Here is a 22,715-nt window from a genome sequence, read left to right as displayed (position 1 = left end):
TGACTAACTTTTCTGTACAACAAATCCTCAGATTTAAACATAATAATTTATGCTGCTGGAATAATTACTCCGGCCACTAGAGGTCACCTCCTCACAAATGTAAATATGGTTCCTTGTTTAAACTGATTTCAGAACAGCATGTTTAATGTTTGTGACTGTGATCTGGATGTTTTCATGCAGGAGGCCACGTCTCTGTTCAAAGCATCAGACTTTGCACCCTTTGACCCCACACAGGAAGTCATCTTCCCTCCTGAGCTCATGGTAACAACACACACAATCAAACAGCATCATCAAGTGGAAGAAGAGCAGATATTAAACTATTTATCTTCAAAAATCCTGAAGTTAAACTCATTTTGTTAAAAATGATTCACAGCTCAGACATAAACCAGAGCATCGTCAGCGTAGAAAAGAATACAGCGTATACTCCCGAGTCATCACTTGATCAAACCTGAACTCAGGGACATGAAACACATTTTTAGATTAAGTCAGAGTTATGAACATGATTATCTCTGATGTTCGTCCACCATCCATGGATCTACGTAGAAATCAAAGAAGAAAGCCTCCTGAGCATCTTCACGTCTTTAAGTTTTCTTCAGTATCAATGGACTCTAGTGAAAGTTGTCTGTGCATCCGTGAGTCCACTGCAAACAGGAGGTGATACTAGCTAATTTGACAAACTTTGAATGGAGACTATGTACGCCCCCAAGGCATTATGGGAACTGTAGTTCAAGGACTTAGAGCCTGATTTTCCCCAAATCAGAAGTAAAACAAATAATACCAATAGTTTAAATGTTGCTTCTCTTTCCTCCCATTCAGTCTCTTACCAAAGGTCAAAGGTCTGGCTCCCTGTGTTTCCGTGGCGACAGGGTGGTGTGGCTGCAACCCGACAGTCTGGACGAGTTTCTGCGACTGAAGTGGGAACATCCAGATGCCCGAGTTGTGGTGGGAAACACTGAAGTGGGTCAGTGTGTCTCTGAAACGCATTCATTCATTCATTCATTCATTTATTAAATCACCTGTTCACTAAGTCACCGTGTGCTTCTAGGCATTGAGGTGAAGTTTAAGAACATGGTGTACCCAGTCGTCTTAGCTCCAGCCTTCATTCCTGAACTGAACGCAGTGACTCACACTCCGGACGGTGAGTACAGAGACTCAAATTACAGAGCGTGTCTTTTACTTTCCTTCATTATTGACTGTTAGCTCGTTAGGCTAAATTGGCTACAAACCCTGATACAGGTAGAAGTTTAGCATTAGCATCAGCATTTCTCCGAGCATTGTGTACAGTAAGCATGTAAAATTACCAGTTTAGTTAGTTAGCAAGCTGTTTTATATGTGACCATTGATGCTAATATTACATGCTTTCATGTACATTATGCTAGCACGGCTAAAAGGAGTAAACCTTTAAAATGTGTGTTTTTAGGTATAGTTTTTGGTGCAGCGTGCACGCTCAGCCACATGGGGGAGGTGCTGAAGCGGGCGGTGGAGACTCTTCCTCCTCATCAGACTGAAGTCTTCCTCGCTGTCCTGGAACAACTGCGCTGGTTCGCTGGACTGCAGATACGCAACGTAGCGGTGAGCTGCACAGTTTATCAAACAAAGCTACAGTCATTGTGAGTAGTTCAGGGTGCCTGGGAGAGCAGAGTTTTCCCAAGCAAGAATAGAACAATATTTCCGTCCATAAAACGTCTCTGTGTTGTATATTTACAACGTGTTGTGTTCACTGTTTCATGCAATTGTGGTGTTTTTGTGTTTTCAGGCTGTTGGTGGAAATATCATGACAGCGAGCCCCATATCAGACCTCAACCCTGTTTTTATGGCAGCAGGCTGCAAACTCACAGTGATGGACAAGGGTAACACACACACACACACACACACACACACACGGTTACACACACACACACACACACACACACACACACACACACGATCACATACACACGGTCACACACACACGGTAACACACACACACACACACACGGTCACATACACACGGTCACACACACACGGTCACACACACACACACACACACACACACACACACACACACACACACACGGTCACACACACACACACGGTCACACATACCTGATTTAAATTCCCTCTGATTGACTGGATCAGTTTTGTCCTTAAAATCCTCGAAACTGCTCAAATTCTTAATTTTCATGTTATTTTGAAGTTGAGTCCAACATGAGTCACTTCCACTGTGTGAGCTTTATTTTCACGGTTCTATTTCATCTCTATAAAGTCATTTTTCTGGACACTTAATGTAAAGTCATGAACCCGGAGAAGATATCTGTGAAAACACATTGTCATGGTGCGTTTACTGCCGCCATATTTATCAGGAGGTGTTCAAGTGACCTTTAATCTAAGTGTTGCATCTCCAAACAGCTGAGTCACTGTTTCTGCCTATAAACACTCATTTTATAAGAAGCTTGTGAAACTTAAGCACTGCTAATAGACATTATGCTAGAAAACACATCATGCTAGCGCGGCTAAAATAAATTATGCTGGCAAAGCTAAAAGACATCATGCCGGAAAAGACATGATGCTACCGTGGCTAAAAGATAGCCTCTAAACTGTGCTCTGACCTTTGACCCCTGTCTGTCTCTGTCTGTCTGTGTGTCAGATGGCAGTCGCGATGTTCAGATGGACGACAGTTTCTTCACAGGTTACAGAAAGACAACTCTTCGCCCACAGGAAGTTCTTCTGTCCATCAAGATCCCGCACAGCAAGAAGGTAGAAACATCGTCGTGTCACAGATCTGAATCCATGCACATCTGGACGCCCTCTCACATTTTTCCGTTTTTCTTCTTCAGTCTCAGTTCGTCTCCGCCTACAAACAGTCACCCCGGCGCGAGGATGACATCAGCATCGTTACTGCGGCAATGAGCGTCACCTTCACTCCAGGGTCCGACGTTGTCGAGGACTTGAGGCTGAGCTACGGCGGCATGGCGGCCACCACGGTGCTGGCGAAGAAGACGGCGAACAGACTGCTGGGAAGGTAACAAACACTGACCATATGTGAGAATAAGAATCAAAGGAAGGCTGGAAGTCACACTCCATGATGTCATCCAGGCGGTGGGGGGAGGAGCTACTGCAGGAGGCGTGTTCCTCATTGGCTGAGGAGATGACCCTGGACCCCTCTGTGCCAGGCGGCATGGTGACGTACCGAAGAACTTTGACCCTCAGCCTCTTCTATAAGTTCTACCTGACGGTGCTGCAGAAGCTCCGAGCGCAGGTCATTTCACATTTCATTTTGTTGTTACTCATGAAAATATATCGGTTTTGTGTTTAAATCTGAGGCATTTAACCAGTAACTGATGTTTACGTTTCCACAGGAGTCTGCTCATGTTTTCCAGTTATTAGGGTTAGGGTCAGTTAGTTCTGTTTTTACTGAATTAGTTGTGTCCTGATGATTTGTTGGTCAGGGTGTGAGTGTGGACGAGGTCACATCAGACTGTCTGAGTGCTGCTGAGATTCACCATCCTGAGACTGCGTCCAGCGTTCAGATCTACCAGGTACACACGGCGCTGTTGACAGCTTGTTGTCATGGTTACTGAGTTTCACCAAAAGTCTTTTTATATTTCTTGTCAAATTAATATTTTTGAACTGAATGTTTTTAGCACGTTAACAAGGTTACATTCCCAGTTTTAACGTCACATGTCCTCCAGGCGGTGCCAGAGGGGCGTAGCCAGGACGATGCGGTGGGCCGTCCCATGATGCACCTGTCCGCTTTGAAGCAGGCGACGGGCGAAGCAGTTTACTGCGACGACGTGCCACTGTACGAGAACGAGCTCTACCTGGCGCTCGTCACCAGCAGCAAAGCACACGCTAAGATCCTGTAAGACACAACACACACTCACACACCTGTACAACACACACCTGTCCTGTCTAACCCAGGTGTGTGTCTCAGCTCTGTAGACACCTCCGCAGCAGAGTGTATGCCCGGCGTGGTCTGCTGTGTGTTCGCTGATGACATTCCCGGTAGTAACGCCACCGGACCGATCGCATACGACGAGTCCGTCCTCGCTCGGCACCAGGTGTGTTTCTGTTCATCTGACAGTCAGGTGGCTCTGTCAAGTTCAGGTTGATGATGCTTCCCTACTCTCTGCAGGTGACCTGTGTGGGTCACATCATCGGTGCCGTCGTGGCCGACACTCAACTTCATGCTCAGAGAGCTGCCAAAGCTGTGAGGATCCAGTATGAAGAGCTGCAGCCGGTCGTCACCATCCAGGTGAGACTAGAACACCTGGACTGCTGAGGACAACACCTGTGTTCATATTTAGGTGTAACAAAGTGTTGAGTTACTTGTTTTAATATGTATAATATAACTGAAAGGTTTCTATTCTGTACAGTGGCCTTATTAGGACATATAAGAGTCTGTTTAACACAGAAAGAAAGTCAACAAAGTCATAAAAACTTCACTCTAAAGCTAACATTAGCATGCTAACATACAATATGAACATGCTTACATACAATATTAGCATGCTAACATACTGTTCTTACTTTAAGTCTGCTGACATGCTAATGCTTAGCAGAAAATATATAATTTTAGCATTATTAGCCGACACTTGTACACAGAACCTTGAATTCTACTCATCTGGAAATGAATCCGTTCTTGACAGGAAGCCATCGCTGCCCAGTCCTTCTATCAGCCAATCAGAACCATCCAGAAGGGAGACCTAGAGGCAGGGTTCAAACAGGCCGACCATATCCTGGAGGGTAGGACTGTCTGTGTGATTTCTCCTGATTCCAGCTGATCCGCAGGTATTGATTATTTATTGATCATTGACAGGTGAGATGCACATTGGAGGTCAGGAACATTTCTACCTGGAGACGAACGTCACTCTGGCTGTTCCACGAGAAGACAGCGAGATGGAGCTCTTCGTTTCTACTCAGTCTGCCTCCAAAACACAGGTAACAATACTGCAAAACACAGGTAACAATACTGCAAAACATGGGTAACAATACTGCAAAACACAGGTAACAATGCTAATACTGTATATGCTGCACGTACTTCTACTGTATCTACTGCATATTACAGTAGCTAGTGATACTCCTGTCTCCGTCAGTCTCTGGTGGCGAAGGCGTTGGGCATCCCTGCTAACAGGGTGGTGGTCCGGGTGAAGAGGATGGGCGGAGGCTTTGGGGGGAAGGAGAGCCGGACTACCATCTTGTCTACTGTGGTCGCCGTGGCAGCAAACAAGTACGTCTGTCGATCATGTCATATTAGAGCCTCTTATTTTGAAATGAAATGTAAGTGTTGTCATTTCCTGTGTTGTGGTGTCAGGCTGAAGAGGCCTGTGAGGTGCATGTTGGACAGAGACGAGGACATGTTGATCACTGGAGGAAGACACCCGTTCTATGGAAAATACAAGGTGGGAGGTCGCCCCCTGCTGGAGAGGGAGGGAGGTTGTTGTAGTTTTTCTTTTGAGTTAGTCATTCTTCTTCTTCTTCTTCTTCTTCTTCTTCTTCTTCTTCTCTTGCTCCAGGTGGGTTACCTGAACAGCGGTAAGGTTGTGGCTCTGGACGTGTCGTACTACAGTAATGTTGGAAACTCTATGGACCTCTCTCTGTCAGTGAGTATCGTTACCTCACCGAGTATTTCTTTCTTTGCTGATGATGTGTTGATGTTATCACCTGTGTGCGTTCTTCAAGGTCATGGAGCGCGCTTTGTTCCACATGGAGAACTCGTACAGCGTGGCGAACGTACGCGGCCACGGTTACCTGTGTCGTACCAACCTGCCGTCCAACACAGCCTTCAGGGGCTTCGGAGGCCCACAAGGCATGATGGTCGCTGAGAACTGGATGATGGATGTAGCTCAGAGCCTGGGCCGGCCAGCGGAGGAGGTATGTGGGTGGATGAATAAAGTGATAAACAGCTGATGGATGAGCAGCGTCCAAACAGTGACTTCCTCCTCCTGCAGGTGCGCAGGTTGAACCTGTATTTGGACGGAGAGTTGACACCCTACAACCAGATCCTGGATCAGTTCACCTTGGACCGCTGCTGGGACGAGTGCCTGTCACGCTGTGGATACCAGGAATGCAGAGCGGCCGTCGACCTCTACAACAGGTGAAAACAATCAATCAGTCTTTATTCGTATATCGCCAATTCACAACAAAAGTTACCTCATGACACTTAACAAGTCGAGCAGGTCTAGACCATATGTGATTAGACCCTACCCTGTGAGCAAGCACCGACCCGAGGAATTTTGACAAAACACAAAACAAAAACTTCTAAACAAGTTTCTGAGACAGTTGAGTTCAAACGAGTGAAGCTCTGCAGTTTGAGAAGACCTCTCTGTGTTTACTCTGTCAGACAGAACCGGTGGACTAAGCGAGGCCTTGCCATCGTCCCCACCAAGTTTGGCATCAGCTTCACCGCCGTCTTCCTCAACCAGGTCTGATCAAAAAACAATGAAGAACAAACTGCTACAGACTGTGGCATTTTAGTTTTTATAGTCATAGTCACTGTGTCCTCAGGCTGGAGCTCTGGTCCATATCTACACTGACGGCTCCGTGTTGATGACCCACGGGGGGACGGAGATGGGACAGGGACTCCATACCAAGATGGTCCAGGTAAATGTTCTTTCAAACCATCCATTTTGGTATGAAGAGCACCATCTACTGCCGCCCAAACATCTATTACCATGACCCATAAGGCAAGATCTGTTAGCTTCATGCAAGCTTTATAAGAAAATCATCAAAAATGATTTTTTTGTACATTAACAAATATTGATATGTAATCACCTACTTAAACTAACCGATTCTAAAATCAAGCTGACGAATGCTGTTCTTAAGCTGCAAATACCATCCTTCAGCTTATGAATGCCGTCAGTTGCAGTGCTTAAGCTAACAAGCGCCGTATATAAGCTAACAAAGTAATAAAAACCGGTGTCTGTGTGTCCAGGTTGCCAGCAGGGTTCTGGGTATTTCCTGTTCAAAGATCCACATCTCAGAGACGAGCACCAACACGGTCCCCAACACCAGCCCCACTGCCGCCTCCGCCTCCTCAGACCTCAACGGAGCCGCCGTGCAGAACGCCTGTGAGATCCTCATGAAACGTCTGGAACCGTACAAGACCCAGAACCCCAAAGGATCATGGGAAGACTGGGTGAGCAGGAGTGTTGATGGAAGCACTTTCTGATAATTACCTTCTCAGGACATTTCATCGTTTTATTGATTTTCTAAATTGTTTGTATCTGTTTCAGGTGAGAGCGGCATATTTCGACAGAGTAAACCTCAGCACAAGTGGTTTTTATAAGTAAGTTCACTGAGTGAGTGTCTGTTGATGAATAAAGTGCAGGACTGAGTTTCACAGTTTTCTGTTTATTCATTAGGACTCCAGATCTCGGTTACGACTTTGACACAAACTCAGGCCGAGCGTTCAACTACTTCAGCTACGGAGTGGCCTGTTCAGAGGTGGAGATCGACTGTCTGACCGGAGCTCACAAGGTTTGTACATTATGAAAATAACAAGGAAGGATCAATATTCAGCTCCCTGTTATTTACAATAATGGCATGATATCTTTGTTATACACTTCCATGCTGATGATACCGTCCTTTAGGTAACTGGCTCAAATTCAAACCAGACCTTACACAGTCACATTCTACTTTTGAAGACATTAAGGCCTCTTTTATTGACTGTAGCTCTGTGTCTGTTCATTTCTAAGGGAACCTCCGTGATCTCCGATGTTTCTGAAACTGCAAACAGGAAGTTAGCTTAAACAGATTAGCTAACAGATTGATGATATAATACAGCTGGATTTTTACATTTTTTGACGTGAAAAGGTTGATGGCATATTTAGCTAGCTAACTTTGGTAGGATGCTAGCTGTATTGTTATTGTTATACCGAGTGCATGCTAGCAAATGCTTTCCCTAAGCTAGCTAATGCTAATGAATACTGTTCTTTAGCTAACAAATACCATACTTAGGCTAACAAATCCTATTTGGCACAAAATTATGATACAAAATGGTACAAATTTCCTTAAAAAACTGGTGTGGATATTGAACTAAAATGTCATAAATATTACACAAATCCAGATCCAGCTAACTGTTCTGACATTCAGCTGCTTTCTGATATTTGTCTCAGATATTTCAGCCCCGAGTCCCAACTAACCTCCAATCTTAACATCCATAAATCTGCTTGAAAATCATCTAAACATTTTCATTTTCATTATTTTCTTCAGTACCAAAAGTTGTACAGTGATTGGAAACAAAAAGATGTCCAAAGTTTTAGGTTTAGAATTTCAGCAAGGTTAATCCTGCCACAGAGCAACAGCTTTTATAGTATTTATAAAGTATATTATATTTATAATTATTGTATTTATTTATTATGTTTGTGCTGTAGAACCTCAGCACCACCATCGTGATGGATGTCGGTCACAGCCTGAACCCAGCGATAGACATCGGACAGGTGAGGAAGTTCATGAATCGTTAGAAAAATCAGTCAAATGTAAAATCCAGTCACAGTTAAGGTGCGTAAATTTCATTCCTGTAGCGCCCCCCTGAGGTCAAAATGTCCTCTCCGTGTCTCTCCAGGTGGAGGGGGCGTTCATGCAGGGTCTTGGTCTCTTCACCCTGGAGGAGCTTCATTACTCGCCCCGCGGCGTCCTCCTCACTCGGGGTCCTGGTACTTATAAGATCCCTGCCTTCGGTGACATACCGACCCATCTGACCGTCTCGCTGCTCCGCGACGCTCCAAACGAAAAGGCCATCTTTGCCTCAAAGGTGACGCCGCTGACGCTACGCAGAAGTCTTCAACAGCTTTATTTGTTTTTGAGTTGTTTTCAGTTTCATTTTTTTTCTCCAGGCTGTTGGTGAGCCTCCTCTGTTTCTGGCGGCATCGGTTTTCTATGCCATCAAAGATGCCATCAGCGCCGCACGGGCGGAGTCTGGCATCAGCGGTCCCTTCAGGCTAGACAGCCCCGCCTCCGCCGAGAGGATCCGCAACGCTTGCTGCGACCAATTCACCAAACTGGTACGAGAGTTAACAAAGGCTAACAAATGCTGTAGTTAAGCTATCGAATCCTATACCTGAGCTAATGAATCCTGAACTTAAGCTTATGAATGTCAGCAGTCAGAGTATCAGAAGTTAGAGAACAGATTTTCGATTGATCAAATTAGTATCTTCTAAAATTAGTCCAGAAAATATATCAAGAGGTTTATTGAACTTGAGGAGCTGGTACTAGCTGCCAGGATTTCAGATTCGGATCGGAGCAGAATCTGATGTGACTCTGGGTGTTTATTCCTCCAGGAGGCCTCGACCTGCACCCGAGAACTAGAACTCAAGTTCCAGTAAACACAACGTAAATACTGTATCACCCTCTTTAAATTCAACCATGCCGACTGTTGTTCTGTTGCAGTGTCCTCCTGCAGAGCCCGGCACCTTCACCCCCTGGTCCGTTCAAGTGTAGGACGTTCAACCAGAGAGAGAGAACTACAAAACTACAAAAACACCATGAGCCATTTTCTACACGCACAAATTACAGTCACTGATCTGTCCTCCCCACCGGACCAGTTCATGATGCTAACTGTTGCTAGCTTGCAGTATATGTTAGCATCACTGAAGCGAATCAACAGCATAAATACATGATTGAATTTTACACTGTAAAAATTTTTACATGAAATATTAAAATTGTTGTGGAGGAATCATCAGATCTGTAACTATTGATCGCTTCAGCTTGTAAACACTTCAAATAATCTATAATGTGAATTAGATCACTGATCACTGTTCTGTACTGTGTGAAGACAATTAAAGTTGTAGAAGCAGATTTACTGGACTGTCCCTCAGTTTGTGTCTGGGCTGTCCCTCAGTTTGTGTCTGGGCTGTCCCTCAGTTTGTGTCTGGGCGGTTCTGGGAGGCGCTGGAGCTTCACAGTGAGGTGTCACCGCAGGACGGCCTCCCTGAACATCACCTCTCTGTTGATTGTGTGGTCAGAGTGTGAAGAATGAGGGTCACATGTTTGAAGCAGAAACCACACGACGCCTCGTCTCGCTCACTGTGCAGACGTCGCCGCTGCAGTCGCTACATGGAGGCTTTCAGATTTGATACCTGAGTTTATGTGGCTGAGATAAAGTCGAACCTGCGACCGACCTGACGGTAAGACGATTGTTGAGTTTTCATCACATCACATGTTGGATTGTTAGTTGAGTCAGGTGTATAACAGCCGAGCGTCAGAACAGTCGGCTGGTTCTGGCCCGTATACGGCTGCGTTTTACTTTGTGACATAACTGTTACATGTTTGGGTACAATTTTTTCTCTTTTCTCTTTTTTCTGTGACATTTAATTAAACCTGGACCATAACTGTGTAAGTTTTCTTTTAACTATTTTTGATGCAAGATTTTTGTCCCATATTTTTGCTATTTTTGGAGCGTTTACTTTTTTGTGCAGTTTTTACACCATTTTGTTATAATGTTTGTTCGCAGCACCTTTTTCCAAACTTTTTGCCATAATTATGTAATTTATTTTCCATTTCCGTTCTTTTTTCCGTCATTTTTTGTGAAAATTTGCCCCTTTTATTTGAATAGTTTCATTTTTATGAAAGTTTGTGAAGTTTATGTTGATATTGTAAAATAAACCTTCTGTTGAACTGGCGGCTAAGAAAATTATTTAATTATCATTTAATAAAAACGCTTCAAATGATTAGCCGGTGGAGTCGAGTAAATAGTATTAAAATTGTTGTGTTTTATTTGTGTGACATTTTGGTGCCAGTTAATTAAATACTGTGTGACCATTTCTGTATTTTTTAACAGTCCGTCTTGTGCTCGCACCAAATGTGAGCCGGTTCTGGCCCGTATACAGTTCCCATTTTAGTAAAGTTTTCATGTTTTATTTTGGGACATTTTGCCATTTTTTTGAAATATTAATATTCGTACCATCATTTTCAAAAATCTGGGATTTTTTTGTGACAATTTTGCCCGTAATTGTTTTTTTTGTTTGTTTTCAGTTTTGGTCCATTTTTTTTTTTTTTTTATTTTTGTCACATGTCTGACACCAAATGTGAGCCGGTTCTGGCCTGTATATGGCTGCCATTTTTGCAAATTGTTGGGCAATTTTATTATTTTTTGTTATGCTTCGGTGCCATTTTTCATAATTGTGAAGCTTTTTATGGTTTTATTTTTGTGACATTTGTCTAGTTTTTACACCATTTTCGTTTGGGATTTTGTCCCATGTTTGTCTCATGTTCATGAACTCTTTTGTACAGTCATGTCAAGTTTGCAACACATATCTTTTCATTTCATGACAAGAAGTTTGTTGTGGATTCCAGAGAGACATTAGGAGAGACAGTCGGACCTGAAGGCGTGGAGGCAGAGCGGCGCCGGTCTGTCAGTTGGATCATGGCTCCGAGGAGGATGGAAACTAAACCGGTGATCTTCTGTCTGAAGTCGCTGCTGCTGCTCTACTCCTTCATCTTCTGGGTGACTAAACTCTTCTCATCCTCCTCGTTTTAATACCAACAGGATTTATTTTCAGTTTGGAGCCAAACAGGCTGAAATGTCTTAGAACAGTTGGATCTGATGCTAACAGCTCTCTTAGCCTGGAGCTAAGGAATGTATTTGATTTTTTCTTCACTACATTATTATCATTTATCCGTGTTTGTAACTAAGTACTTTTATTCAAGTACTGTAACAGTACAAATTCAAGGTGCTTTACTGGCGTTTTTCCATTTTATGTAACTTCACACTTGTATTCCACTACATCTCAGAGGTAAATATTGTACTTTTTACTCCACGACAGCTTTAGTTACTCTTTACCTTTCAGATTACAGCTGTAATCAGAGTACTGTGTGTTCTGGGTTGATGTGCTGTGAGGACGTCGTCTCTTCTTGTTGTCTGTTTGTCAGTTTGTCACGTTGCTGTCAGAGCTCATTACAGTCATGTGATGCTGAGTCTCACACACACACACACACACACACACACACACACACACACACACACACACAAACAGCAGTAGAGGTCCTGATTGGCTGCCGGTCTGACCTGTAGCCCCTCCCCCTCAGGTGACAGGTGTGGTGCTGCTGTCGGTGGGGTTGTGGTGGAGGTTCATGTTGGGCCCCTACATGCTGCTGATCTCCAGCGGCCCCTCCAACGGTCCGTATGTCCTCACCGGCACCGGAGTCGCCATCGTGCTGTTCGGACTGTTCGGCTGCTTCGCCACCTGCAGGGGGCGCCCCTGGATGTTGAAGCTGGTCTGTTAGTTTTCTTTGAATCGACGAATACTCAGCTGCAAGTAAAAGTAATTAATTTGTAAAGTAACTAAAGGCGTCAGATAAAGGTAGTGGAGTAGAAGAAGAAAGTGGAATGAGAAGAAAGTACTCAAGTAAAGTACAAATACTTCAAATTTGCACTGACTCAAGCAGTGCTCCATCATCATACAGCGCTGTATGAGTTCAGAGATCAACTCACCGAGCTGACATTAGTCGAGTACTGACTGAAGTACAACTCTGAGGTCCATTTTCTGTTACACTTCCACTCCACTACATTTAGGTCATTACTTTAGTTACTAGTTACTTTACAGATTACATTTTTAAATGAATTGATTTCCTCATCAATCAGATAAAAACAGTGATTGTGACGATCAGCTGACTCACAGTTTATACACACATGTAAATATATGGATCAGTTACTTTACTGTAACTAAAGACTTTTACTCGAGTACTATTTATATGGGTGACCTCAACCTTTACCAAAGTAATATTTTAACACCATATCTTCACTTGTATTCACTTGAGTATTACTTGAGTACTTTTTACAACACTGAATCTGTTTATGTTTATGACCTGTTGTTTAACCCGACCTCTGACCTCTGACCCCTGACCTCTGACCTCTGACCTCTGCAGTACGCCGTGTTTCTGTCTCTGGTCTTCATGACTGAACTCATCGCTGGAATCTCTGGATTTGTCTTTCGTCATGAGGTCATTTCAGACGACACACAACATTTTTTACAAACACCACTTTACATACTGACGGCATACTGAGTGTGTGTGTGTGTGTGTGTGTGTGTGTGTGTGTAGATTAAAGGGACATTCCTCACGACGTACAGCGAGGCAGTGATGAGATATGACGGACGTGATGACAGGAGTCTGGCTGTGGACGGCGTTCAGCGCAGGGTCAGTGTCTCTTACCTTTCTGTCTTTATTTTCATAATCAATAAGGTAATCAATTTTTTATTTTAAAAGTACTATTTAAATAAAGATTTATGATTATGATGATGATTATTACTATTATTATTTGGATTTTTGTATAAAATACCCTCACAAAAAAAAAAAGAAACGTGTTTCAAACATGTTAAAGCAAACTTTGTTTTTAAAAGTGTTGCAAAATAAAGTTTATCATAAAAAATACCAAAAAAGCATAGCATTAGCATGTAAAGGAATTATGAAGTTAAAACTGTGTTGATAAAAAAGATAAATCAATTTTTTTACAGGCTGTTTTTTGTCCACAGCGAAATGTACTCAGACTTCTATTTATTCTTTTTATATTGATGATCTGGCGCTGATCCGTTTCTACGCTGATGATACATTGATTTATGTTTATGATGTTACAAAACAACCAGCTGCCTTCAAAGCTTTGTTTAAATGTAATACAACCAGAGAGAACGTGAGCTCTAAAACTTAATAACACCTACAGATAATCTACTTCCTGTCTGTCTCTGTAGTTACACTGCTGTGGAGTTTATAACTACACCAGCTGGTTCAGCAGTGTGTATTTCCCGGTCGGCGGAGTTCCTGCCAGCTGCTGCGTGACTTTCTCCGACTGCAGTGTGGCCGACCTGAAGAACGCAACGCTGGCTGCTCGCAAAGTCCACAACCAGGTTGGAAACACACCGACGGCCTCACGGTTCAAAGTCAAATAAAGTCATTCTCACCCAATTAAGAGCAGATAAATTAATGAATCGTGCATCTGCAGGGCTGTTATGAGTTGGTGACGTCCTTCATCGAGAGCAACATGGGAATCATCGCTGGAGTTACCTTCGGCATTGCCTTCTCTCAGGTATGACACAACATCTGGACTCAATTAAACTGAAAACTACAAATACCACATGGTGTTCCAGTTGTACGACTCTGTAGTACTGAGGAGGATTACACTGTAAAAAAATTAAGTTCTGACTTTTTATTTCACAATTCTTTTTTCTTTTTTCTCAGAATTCAGAATTTATTTAATCACTTTTTTTCCTAGAATTGGGCTTCTTTCTTAGAATTCCGACTTTTTCTTTAAAATTCAAACTTTTCTTTGAAATTACATTTTTTTCTTTAAAATTCAAACTTTTCTAAAAGTTCAAACTTTTTTCTTAAAATTCCAACTTTTTTTTTTCAGAATTCAAGTTTTATCACAGGTTCCAGAATTCCATCATTTTTCTTAAAAGTCAGATTTTAGAGTCAACTTTTTTGTTAGATTCCAAAATTTTTCTTAAAATTCCAACTTTTTTGTTAAATTCCAACTTTTTTGTTAAAATTCAACTTTTTTCTCAGAATTCAACTTTTTTCTTAGAATTTCACTTTCTTTTACAAATCCGACTTTTTTCCAAGAATTCAAACTTTTTCTTTTAAATTCTGACTTTTTTGTCAGAATTCAAATTTTATCACAGGTTCGGCTTTTTTCTTAGAATTCCGACATTTTTCTTAAAAGTCTGATTTTTTTCTTAGAATTCTGAGTTTTTCTTTAAAATTCAAACTTTTTCTTTAATTTTTTTCTTTAAAATTCAAACTTTTTTCTTAAACTTTAGACTTTTTTCTTAAAATTTTGACATTTTTCTTAAAATTTCGACCTTTTTCTCAGAATTCCAACATTTTTCTTAAAATTATGACTTTTTTGTCAGATTCAACCTTTTTTCTTAAAATTCCGACTTTTTTGTCAGATTCAACCTTTTTTCTTAAAATTCCGACTTTTTTTCTTAAACTTTTGACTTTTTCTCAGATTCAACTTTTTTTATATTTTTTAGAATTACAATTTTTTTTTAAATTCCTACTTTTTTCTCAGAATTTCGAAATGTTTCTTTAAACTAAATTTTTTTTTCTCAAAATTCAAACCTTTTTCCTAAAATTCAAACCTTTTTCCTAAAGTTCAAACTTTTCTCCTAAAATTCCTACTTTTTTCTTAAAATTCAAACTTTTTTCTCAGTACGACTCAATTCATTTTAGTTACTGCTTTATTTATTAGGGACAACATACTCAATCATGAGGTTCTTGCAGGATCAAATAAATTTTTTCTGTCACAGGAAGCAGAAAATTTGGTTACATTAGCTTTAGCTAAAGCTAGCTGAGGCTCTATGACATCATAATCGCCTGTATCTCGTCTCAGTTGATAGGGATGTCTCTGGCCTGCTGCTTGTCTCGCTTCATCAACGCCAACCAGTACGAGATGGTTTGACAGGTAACACACACACACACACACACACACACACACACACACACTGTCAGTGTTGTTTTTCATAAACTCCCACTGCTTTTTCTTTTCTTTCCTTCTTTTACAGGAAAATAGACAAGAAGGCTCTTCACCATGGAGACCCCCCCCCCACACACACACACATGGCTGCCCATCCTCTTGTATTAATTGTAGTTCTTTGTTGAAATTCCTCAAACTTTTTGTTCTGTGGTTTTCTGAGTTTTCCACCTTCATGGAGCTGATGGGTTATAATCTGTGAGGCTTCAGGTCAGAAATAGTCCACAGTAAATGATACTATAGTGATTATTCATAATAACGTCACGGTGCCAAACTGAAACATTTCCTGTTTATATGTTGTCGTGTTTCTGTCTCATGGAAATATAAAAGTTCAAACTTGTTGATCTTGACAAACGTTGTAAACTCCAGACCAGCTTCATGAACCTTGAGTTGAAATGTTTCATGTACTTTAGTTTGTGTTACTTGGCAGATGGTTCTGAATAAATGTGTTTTTGGAGGTCAGACTGGGCTCGGTGTTTAATTTATATTGTCAGGAGTGTCTCTGTTTCCTCTCTGATGAGTCTAATCAAACTGTAAATAATCCGCTGAAAATACTGCAAAATCATGTAAAATCATGTCATGTGGTGAAACATGTTTACATTCAGGAGGAATAAGTTAATATGTAGTTAATGTATTTGATTCTTTAATCAATACAAGTATGACTCATCTCATCTTAAGTAGACATTGAGCTAGAATGATTTAATCATATGACTTCAGAAATGTTGAGCAAAGTTAAAACTCTCTGATGTTGTCACGTTAGTGGAGCTGCAGCAGTGAGCTCAAACACACACTCATGAAATAAATGTCTCATTATTGATTGATTGATTGATTGATTGATTTTTCAGAGAAACACCTGTAGATCTGATAACACCTGTAATAAGATCTGTAATCATAAACGCTGCGTGTCTCTGAACACCTGAGGCCTCGTGATAAAAACAGACCGACACTTTTTACAGTGCAACATTTTCCGACGTTCGGCGTGACGTCACATGGCCTAGTCCGCCTGTGATTGGCTGTGCGCGGAGGTTCGGTCTCTTCCTGACAGTCTCCGCCCATCCTCCGGCACAGTACCGCAGACCGCCCGGACCTCCGTCCCGGACACATCGACACGACCGAGGAGCAGCGGCCGACACACGGTGAGCTCAGCCGGCGGTACCCGGAGTCCGGCTGCGGTGAGGCGGACTGGACGGGACGTGTTGGGTCACCGGCAGAGTTAAACTGTTTAACCAGCGTTAATCCGCTGCAACAGAACCGGAAACAAGCGGACCTTTCTGCTGTTTCCTGACTGTGCCGGAACCGAACCACATGGTGGGGGTTCCATTATCGGACGCGTCAGGACTCCTCTTTATTTTCTCGCGCTTTTGTTCGACCAACATCCGTTATTCATGTCCTCCATGTCCCCGCGAAGTGTCCCGCGTGTCCCCGCGAAGTGTCCCGCGTGTCCCCGCGGGGTCGTTCGCATTTTAAGATGGACCGGCTGGTCAGGAATGGGTGTGTCCGGTAATGGATGCCGCAGCCAGCAGCCTTCATCCCCATGAACCCGCTAGCTTACAGCTAAGCTAATTAGCATCATCTGTCTCACTCGACTCATTAACAGTCAGCTCCGAGCTACATGTTAGCATCCCGGTGATGCAGCTAACGCTAGCTGGAAGCGAATCATCAACCAGAATACCGTTAGCTCGTTTGCTAATCGTTTTAGCTAATTTAGCCTGCTGACGCTAGCAGAAAGAAGCAGCTGGAGACTTCCGGGTTCAGTGTGAGCTCCTGCTGAAGCTGATCATCTCAGATGTGTCTCCATCTTCTGCACTTGTTGGCTCCCAGGCTGAGATGGTTTCCCTAAGAGTCTAAAATTGGCCAAATTTTGAATGAAGTCTGGTCCTATGTGATTAAACAGGAGGAGGATGTTCTACAAAAACTGAAAATGTAAACATGCTGTTGATTGTTTAGGTTGAGCTAGGTCTTTATAACATAGTCTAAAACGGGCCAAATTTTGAATGGAGTCTGGTACTACCTGATTAAAAATCTAAATGTGACCAGGCCAACAGCTTCACTGGTTGAAGTCACAGTTTGTGTGGATGTTAGCTTTCCTGCTAAAGTGTTGGACATGTTTCTTCTTCTCTTTATTTAAAGCCATCAGTCAGCAGCCTCTCTCTTCCTCTGTGGTTGTATTTCAGGTTGTCGTCTGTTATTCTGCGGTGAAGCAGTCGGCTGGCGTCCTGCAGCAGGAGACGCCTCCGTCCTCACAGGGACACTCTCGGGGTAAAGGGACAGGTTAACCAGGTGGTCCATGGAGGCGTGGTGAGTGTACCTGTGTGACCTGGTCCAGCTCTCAGAGCTCAGGAGCTCGTTAAGACCTGACCCAGGATCTGACTGTAGCCTCATAATAATCCTCTCAGGAGCATTAGCGGGCTAAGTTTGGCCCCGGACTGTGACAGCAGTGAAAAAAGACGTCACCATGATGCAGATATCTGAGTCTTACAACCAGAAGAACTCGCTCTTCAACGCCATGAACCGCTTCATCGGCGCCGTCAACAACATGGACCAGACGGTGATGGTGCCAAGCCTGCTGCGGGACGTCCCGCTGGACGACACCGAGGACGTGAAAGCGGCGACTACCGCCAACGGCAGCGCCGCCACCAACGGCGCCAACGGCAGCACCTACTTCCACCAGGACGGCGACATGTACAGCTCGTATGTGCTGCTCAAGTCCATCCGCAATGACATCGAGTGGGGCGTCCTGCAGGGCGAAGAGCGGCGGAAGGAGAAGGCGGGCGTGACTGAGGCGTCGCGGCCGGAGTCGCAGGACGACGACCTGGAGAAAGAGTTTCACTTCCACCTGAACGGACTCCACGCAGTTCTGTCCAAACTGACGCACAAGGCCAACACGCTGACGACCCGCTACAAGGAGGAGATCGGCTGCAGGAACTGAACTGAGCCGGACGTGTTCTCACAGGTTTCAGCTCATTAACTGCTCATCAGCTCAAACAGCCGCAACAGAAAAACTAAATCACATGGTTCAAATATTGTTTCGGTCAGAAGTCACATTTAAGACACAAAATAAACTTGTAACAAGAAAAACTTCAGCGACGTCTTCGTGTATTATAAATATTATCCAAATGGCAACATGACTACAACATCCAAACCACAGGACCACAACATCCCATTAAATGAATCGTGGGAACATGTTTGTTTGGAGCAGACCACAGCAAAACTGGGCGCCTTTTAACTTTTAATGATTTATTTATTTATTTTCAGTGAAATATAATGAAATAGTCTAAAACTGGTCAAATTTTGAATGAAGTCTGGTCCTATCTGATTAAAAAGAGAAATCTCAAACTACCATTCTCACTAAAATTGCAGCTCGCATCTGAAATATCTGTCAAAATAATCACAATATAATTTTCTGTTGTTTAAATTTCTGTCGTGTTTGTTGTTCTGTTTCCAACATTCAGGTCTGAAACTGGCCAAAGTGGACGAGTCTGGTCCGGTCTGACATTTTGCTTTCAACGATTTTCAGGGAAGCATAAAAAAAAGCTACTGAAATAAATACATTTGAGAGACCGTACACATCATTTAATAGTGGAGGTTTGTCACTCAGTTGTTAAATATGGGGACCAGAGCTTGAACCTTCAGCAGCCACTAAAGTTCAGGACGTCTCCACTTCTGCTGCTTCCATTCAGATTTTCTTCTTGTGAGTTTTCCTTTAAAACATTCAGCAGCAGCTATCAGACACTTAATATTGAACACACTGCCCCGTCTAGATGTATTTGTGTTTGTCTCGACTGTAAGGATGTGAATGAATCTCAAACCTGACGGATGATTTTATAAAATGTTGACATGATTTGTAGCTGATGAGCTGAAATGTGCAGAAACACCAGTTTGGTTCATTAAAAAGCATTTATATCATCACAGGCGACAAACGACCGCAACATATTTCCTCTGGTTGTTCGTCCGACTCTCGCTGCACTCTGTTTGGTGTTGCTTGGTTTTTTGCACTTTGTTTTCAGGGTTTGTGTCCATCATCTTTCTGTCGTCCTTCGTTTCTGGCTGTAAATTCAAAACTATGCAAACACACTGAGACTCAGCTGTGAACGTCTGTGAGCAGCTGGTTGAAGTCTGGACGTGGAATCGGACGCACAAACTAAAGATTTTAACAGTGAAGAGCTCCTAAAACTAGTTTGTCTCTGTTGGATTTGGTTGAAAACTGAATATTTTTGTGGTTTCGGGCTGAAAAACAGAAATCTTATTTACTAAACAAGTCGTCTGTTCTGAAAACAGAGAATGAAACTTTAATAGTTCATGAAAAATAAAATATCTGATGAATATGTTCTTTATCAACTGACCTGGTATCAGCCAAAAGTCTTCAGTGCTCATTAAATGCTGTTTTCTTCTTTAATCCATATTTGTGGAAGAAACGTTGCATTTGAGCATCTCTGAAAATAACTTAATAATGATAAACAGATTAATGAACTAATTTAATTAATCCTTAGTTTTAGTCTAAGTGTACCTTAAAGAATAAATAAATCTGCTGCGTGTTTAAGTACAAACATCAGTCGAAAACACAAAGATGTTAAAACCCCCAAATATCTGGCATTTTACATTTTCTTTGTTTCTACTGCACCTTTAAGTGGCTAAAAAACTCAAGAGGTTTGGTGCTCGATGGATGAAAACTAAAGCCCTGATGTGTTGGAGCTGTGGACTGACGCTCATTCAGAACTTCAGCTGAATTATCCTGAATTTAAAGAACTTGTGGTCGATGACATTTCTGTAAAAACTGAACGAGTGTTCTGAACTCTGATTGGACGACTGTGTGAAAAATACTGTATGTGAGAAGATGATGTTGCATCGACAGAGCTATGCATTTTTCTATTTAATGTCCAGCTTGGCAATTAAAGGTTTTGATGAGTATTTTGGTGTTTTTGGTTCATTCTCAGATCATAGTGAATTAATTATCACTGTTGTCATGAAATATGAGTCACAGTTAAATTGTTCTGTTCGCTCGAGATGAACTTTGAAGAATTTTTCAGATGATATACAATAAGATACAGATCAACTATTGTTATTATTGTTATTTATTGATCATTAATAAACCAAATTAAAGCAGAATTGAGGTGTTTATTCGATCAAATAAACAGAGAACTGCTATATGTGTATTTTAGCTGATAACCTGATTTTAAAGTGTTAGAAGTGGACAGAAGTGAAGTGTATTGTTTCTGTGAGTCAGTGTTCTTAGTTACCCCAGATTGGGTTTGTTTAATTAGAAAATACAAATAATTCACATTTTTGTGACCATTTCCAAATGCATATTGTACAATCTGAGGTCAGAAATCTACATTATTATTGTAAATGCCACCGTGATGGTGAAATCAGACATCGGACAAAATGTGTCAGTTTAGTGAGTTGGAGACACTTTATAAACTGTGTGAAACTCTGTCTCTGACTGATTCTGACTGATTTGTTCCTTCTTGTGAATTCAGCAAATGTTCTACATGAACTTCTTTCTGTCTTTGAGTAGAAACATGGAGTCTGTTTGTCTCAGTGATGGACGGGTTTGTTTCATGTAGAGATGATTATATCAGGTATGAACTGGACTGTGTCATCACTACACATACTCAGTGTGTTATGGTTGTTATTACCACAGCAGTTCACTGGAGGAGTGGTGGGAAGTGCATCTCTGCTCGTATCTCCTGCGTCCTCCGTCCTCCACGTCCAGGTTCACATCGTCCCATTTGTCCAGAGGAGACGACAGACTGACTGTGAAGACAACAACATGAAGCTTCATCTGTGCTCAGAGACACTGCTGTGATAACGGGCTGTGATATCAGACTGTGATATCAGACTGTGATAACAGGCTGTGAAAGCACATAACGCTGTGATATCAGGCTGTGATAACACAGGCTGTTATCACAGCATGTGATAACACACTGTGATAACAGGCTGTGATAACACACTGTGATATCAGGCTGTGATAACACGCTTACCAACATATTCTGCTCCATCAGGAGTGGTTAACTGTTTACCATCATACCAGTCGGGATCAGGCTACATATGCCAGTCAGAACCAGTCAGAACTGGCATATGCCAGTTAGAAGCTGCATATGCCAGTAAGAAGTGGCATCCCATTTGTATGTTGATATTCTTTGTCAGTTGCTGTAAGTGATGGTTGTGTTGGCATGTTGGTCTAATTACAGACGTAGATGTCATTTCATGAACTTCATATTGTGTTTATGTGTGAATTTGTCAGTTTGGTGAATATTTAAACGTATTCTACATTATTTTCCTCAGAACTCTGTTGGATTTAATAATATTGAATAAGGTTGATGACAAACAAAAGGAACGGTAAGTAGAGCTTATAGGGTAGTGGTTAAGACACAGACTATGAACCTCTCAATCATGGGTTCAAGACCAGTTGCAACCAAATTACTCTCTCAAATGTACTTCTTTGCTTATTATATGCAGCCTTTAGCTGATGTCTAGTATCAGTTGCTGCCAAGCCAGTGTGCTCACATGTTAGTGTAGTGGTCTAAACTCAAGAGGCAAAGACCTCATGCCACTGGTTCAAATCCAGCATGGCCCCAAGTTATTTTTGCTAGTAAATGGTATGCCACTCCATCACAATTTGTATGCTGCTGCTTACCAACATATTCTGCTCCATCAGGAGTGGTTAACTGTTTACCAACGTCATACCAGTCGGGATCAGGCTACATATGCTAGTCAGAACTGGCATATGCCAGTTAGAAGCGGCATATGCCAGTAAAAAGTGGCATCCCATTTGTATGCTGATGTTCGTTGTCAGTTGCTGTCAGTGATGGTTGTGTTGGCATGTTGGTCCAGTAGTCTAATTACAGATTGCTGAATCCAGCCTTGCAAGCATTATTATCAGTTTTTTTTTTCTCAAGTTGACACTAGATGTCATTTCATAAAGTTGATATTGTGTCAGTTTGGTGAATATTTGAACATATTCTGCATCATTTTCCTCAGAACTCTGTTGAATTTAATAATATTGAATCAAGTTCAATAAGGTTATGATGACAAATGACATGAAACCTAATAATGTTTGCAAGGCTGGATTTGGCATATGCCACTTCAGAAGTGACATATGAAGTGGCATCCCATTGGAAAAATGATGTTCACTGTCAGTTGCTGTCAGTGATGGTTGTGTTGGCATGTTGGTCCAGTGGTCTTATTACAGACTGCTGAATCCAGCCTTGTAAGCATTATTATCAGTTTTTTTATCAAGTTGACACTAGATGTCATTTAATGAACTTCA

The 22,715-nt window shown here is 42.1% G+C and overlaps 3 protein-coding genes across 4 annotated transcripts in view; all 3 read left to right on the top strand.

The window, feature by feature from the left end:
* Nucleotides 1-9,745, top strand: part of xdh (xanthine dehydrogenase) — a 12,695-nt gene extending 2,950 nt beyond the window's left edge. Inside the window, exons 8-35 of the mRNA XM_084347585.1 lie at nt 181-261; nt 817-961; nt 1,046-1,138; nt 1,421-1,572; nt 1,757-1,850; nt 2,627-2,736; nt 2,817-3,001; nt 3,076-3,238; nt 3,429-3,518; nt 3,672-3,841; nt 3,914-4,040; nt 4,115-4,234; nt 4,626-4,722; nt 4,796-4,917; nt 5,073-5,206; nt 5,291-5,378; nt 5,493-5,579; nt 5,659-5,850; nt 5,928-6,073; nt 6,320-6,401; nt 6,484-6,579; nt 6,911-7,114; nt 7,212-7,264; nt 7,341-7,455; nt 8,352-8,417; nt 8,543-8,731; nt 8,814-8,981; nt 9,367-9,745. Coding sequence (XP_084203711.1) covers nt 181-261; nt 817-961; nt 1,046-1,138; nt 1,421-1,572; nt 1,757-1,850; nt 2,627-2,736; nt 2,817-3,001; nt 3,076-3,238; nt 3,429-3,518; nt 3,672-3,841; nt 3,914-4,040; nt 4,115-4,234; nt 4,626-4,722; nt 4,796-4,917; nt 5,073-5,206; nt 5,291-5,378; nt 5,493-5,579; nt 5,659-5,850; nt 5,928-6,073; nt 6,320-6,401; nt 6,484-6,579; nt 6,911-7,114; nt 7,212-7,264; nt 7,341-7,455; nt 8,352-8,417; nt 8,543-8,731; nt 8,814-8,981; nt 9,367-9,417 — 3,420 coding nt within the window. The 3' untranslated portion in view covers nt 9,418-9,745. The remainder of the gene's footprint in view (nt 1-180; nt 262-816; nt 962-1,045; nt 1,139-1,420; nt 1,573-1,756; nt 1,851-2,626; nt 2,737-2,816; nt 3,002-3,075; nt 3,239-3,428; nt 3,519-3,671; nt 3,842-3,913; nt 4,041-4,114; nt 4,235-4,625; nt 4,723-4,795; nt 4,918-5,072; nt 5,207-5,290; nt 5,379-5,492; nt 5,580-5,658; nt 5,851-5,927; nt 6,074-6,319; nt 6,402-6,483; nt 6,580-6,910; nt 7,115-7,211; nt 7,265-7,340; nt 7,456-8,351; nt 8,418-8,542; nt 8,732-8,813; nt 8,982-9,366) is intronic.
* Nucleotides 9,746-10,024: 279 nt separating this feature from the next.
* Nucleotides 10,025-15,907, top strand: LOC311253240 (tetraspanin-7-like). The gene is made up of 9 exons (XM_084347059.1): nt 10,025-10,103; nt 11,272-11,422; nt 12,004-12,192; nt 12,844-12,918; nt 13,018-13,113; nt 13,662-13,817; nt 13,913-13,996; nt 15,305-15,376; nt 15,477-15,907. The coding sequence occupies exons 2-8, from the start codon at nt 11,342-11,344 to the stop codon at nt 15,371-15,373; spliced, it is 750 nt and encodes a 249-aa protein (XP_084203185.1). The 5' UTR covers nt 10,025-10,103; nt 11,272-11,341; the 3' UTR covers nt 15,374-15,376; nt 15,477-15,907.
* A 565-nt stretch (nt 15,908-16,472) lies between these two features.
* On the top strand, nt 16,473-20,353 carry LOC311253150 (mid1-interacting protein 1-B-like). 2 transcript variants are annotated; one of them, XM_084346930.1, is made up of 3 exons: nt 16,473-16,581; nt 17,620-18,398; nt 18,898-20,353. In XM_084346930.1, exon 2 carries the CDS (start codon nt 17,901-17,903, stop codon nt 18,372-18,374), a length of 474 nt encoding a protein of 157 aa, XP_084203056.1. In that variant the 5' UTR covers nt 16,473-16,581; nt 17,620-17,900; the 3' UTR covers nt 18,375-18,398; nt 18,898-20,353. The 2 variants fall into 2 exon arrangements, with proteins under 2 accessions (XP_084203056.1, XP_084203055.1); XM_084346929.1 differs by having other exon boundaries at nt 17,620-20,353.
* Nucleotides 20,354-22,715: the final 2,362 nt, after the last annotated feature.

Source organism: Pagrus pagrus (assembly GCF_965226575.1).
Source record: "Pagrus pagrus genome assembly, chromosome: 24".
NCBI classification, from domain to species: domain Eukaryota; kingdom Metazoa; phylum Chordata; class Actinopteri; order Spariformes; family Sparidae; genus Pagrus; species Pagrus pagrus.
Note: the sequence above shows the minus strand (reverse complement) of the source record. Positions and strands in the feature narration are given on the sequence as shown.

Excerpts from the sequence above, each read along its gene's own strand:
- LOC311253240 (XM_084347059.1), top strand. The coding sequence starts at position 11,342 with ATGGCTCCGAGGAGGATGGAAACTAAACCGGTGATCTTCTGTCTGAAG. Across the intron at positions 12,919-13,017 it reads GATTTGTCTTTCGTCATGAG|ATTAAAGGGACATTCCTCAC; the intron begins GTCATTTCAGAC and ends GTGTGTGTGTAG. Across the intron at positions 13,818-13,912 it reads CTCGCAAAGTCCACAACCAG|GGCTGTTATGAGTTGGTGAC; the intron begins GTTGGAAACACA and ends GTGCATCTGCAG.
- LOC311253150 (XM_084346930.1), top strand. The coding sequence starts at position 17,901 with ATGATGCAGATATCTGAGTCTTACAACCAGAAGAACTCGCTCTTCAAC.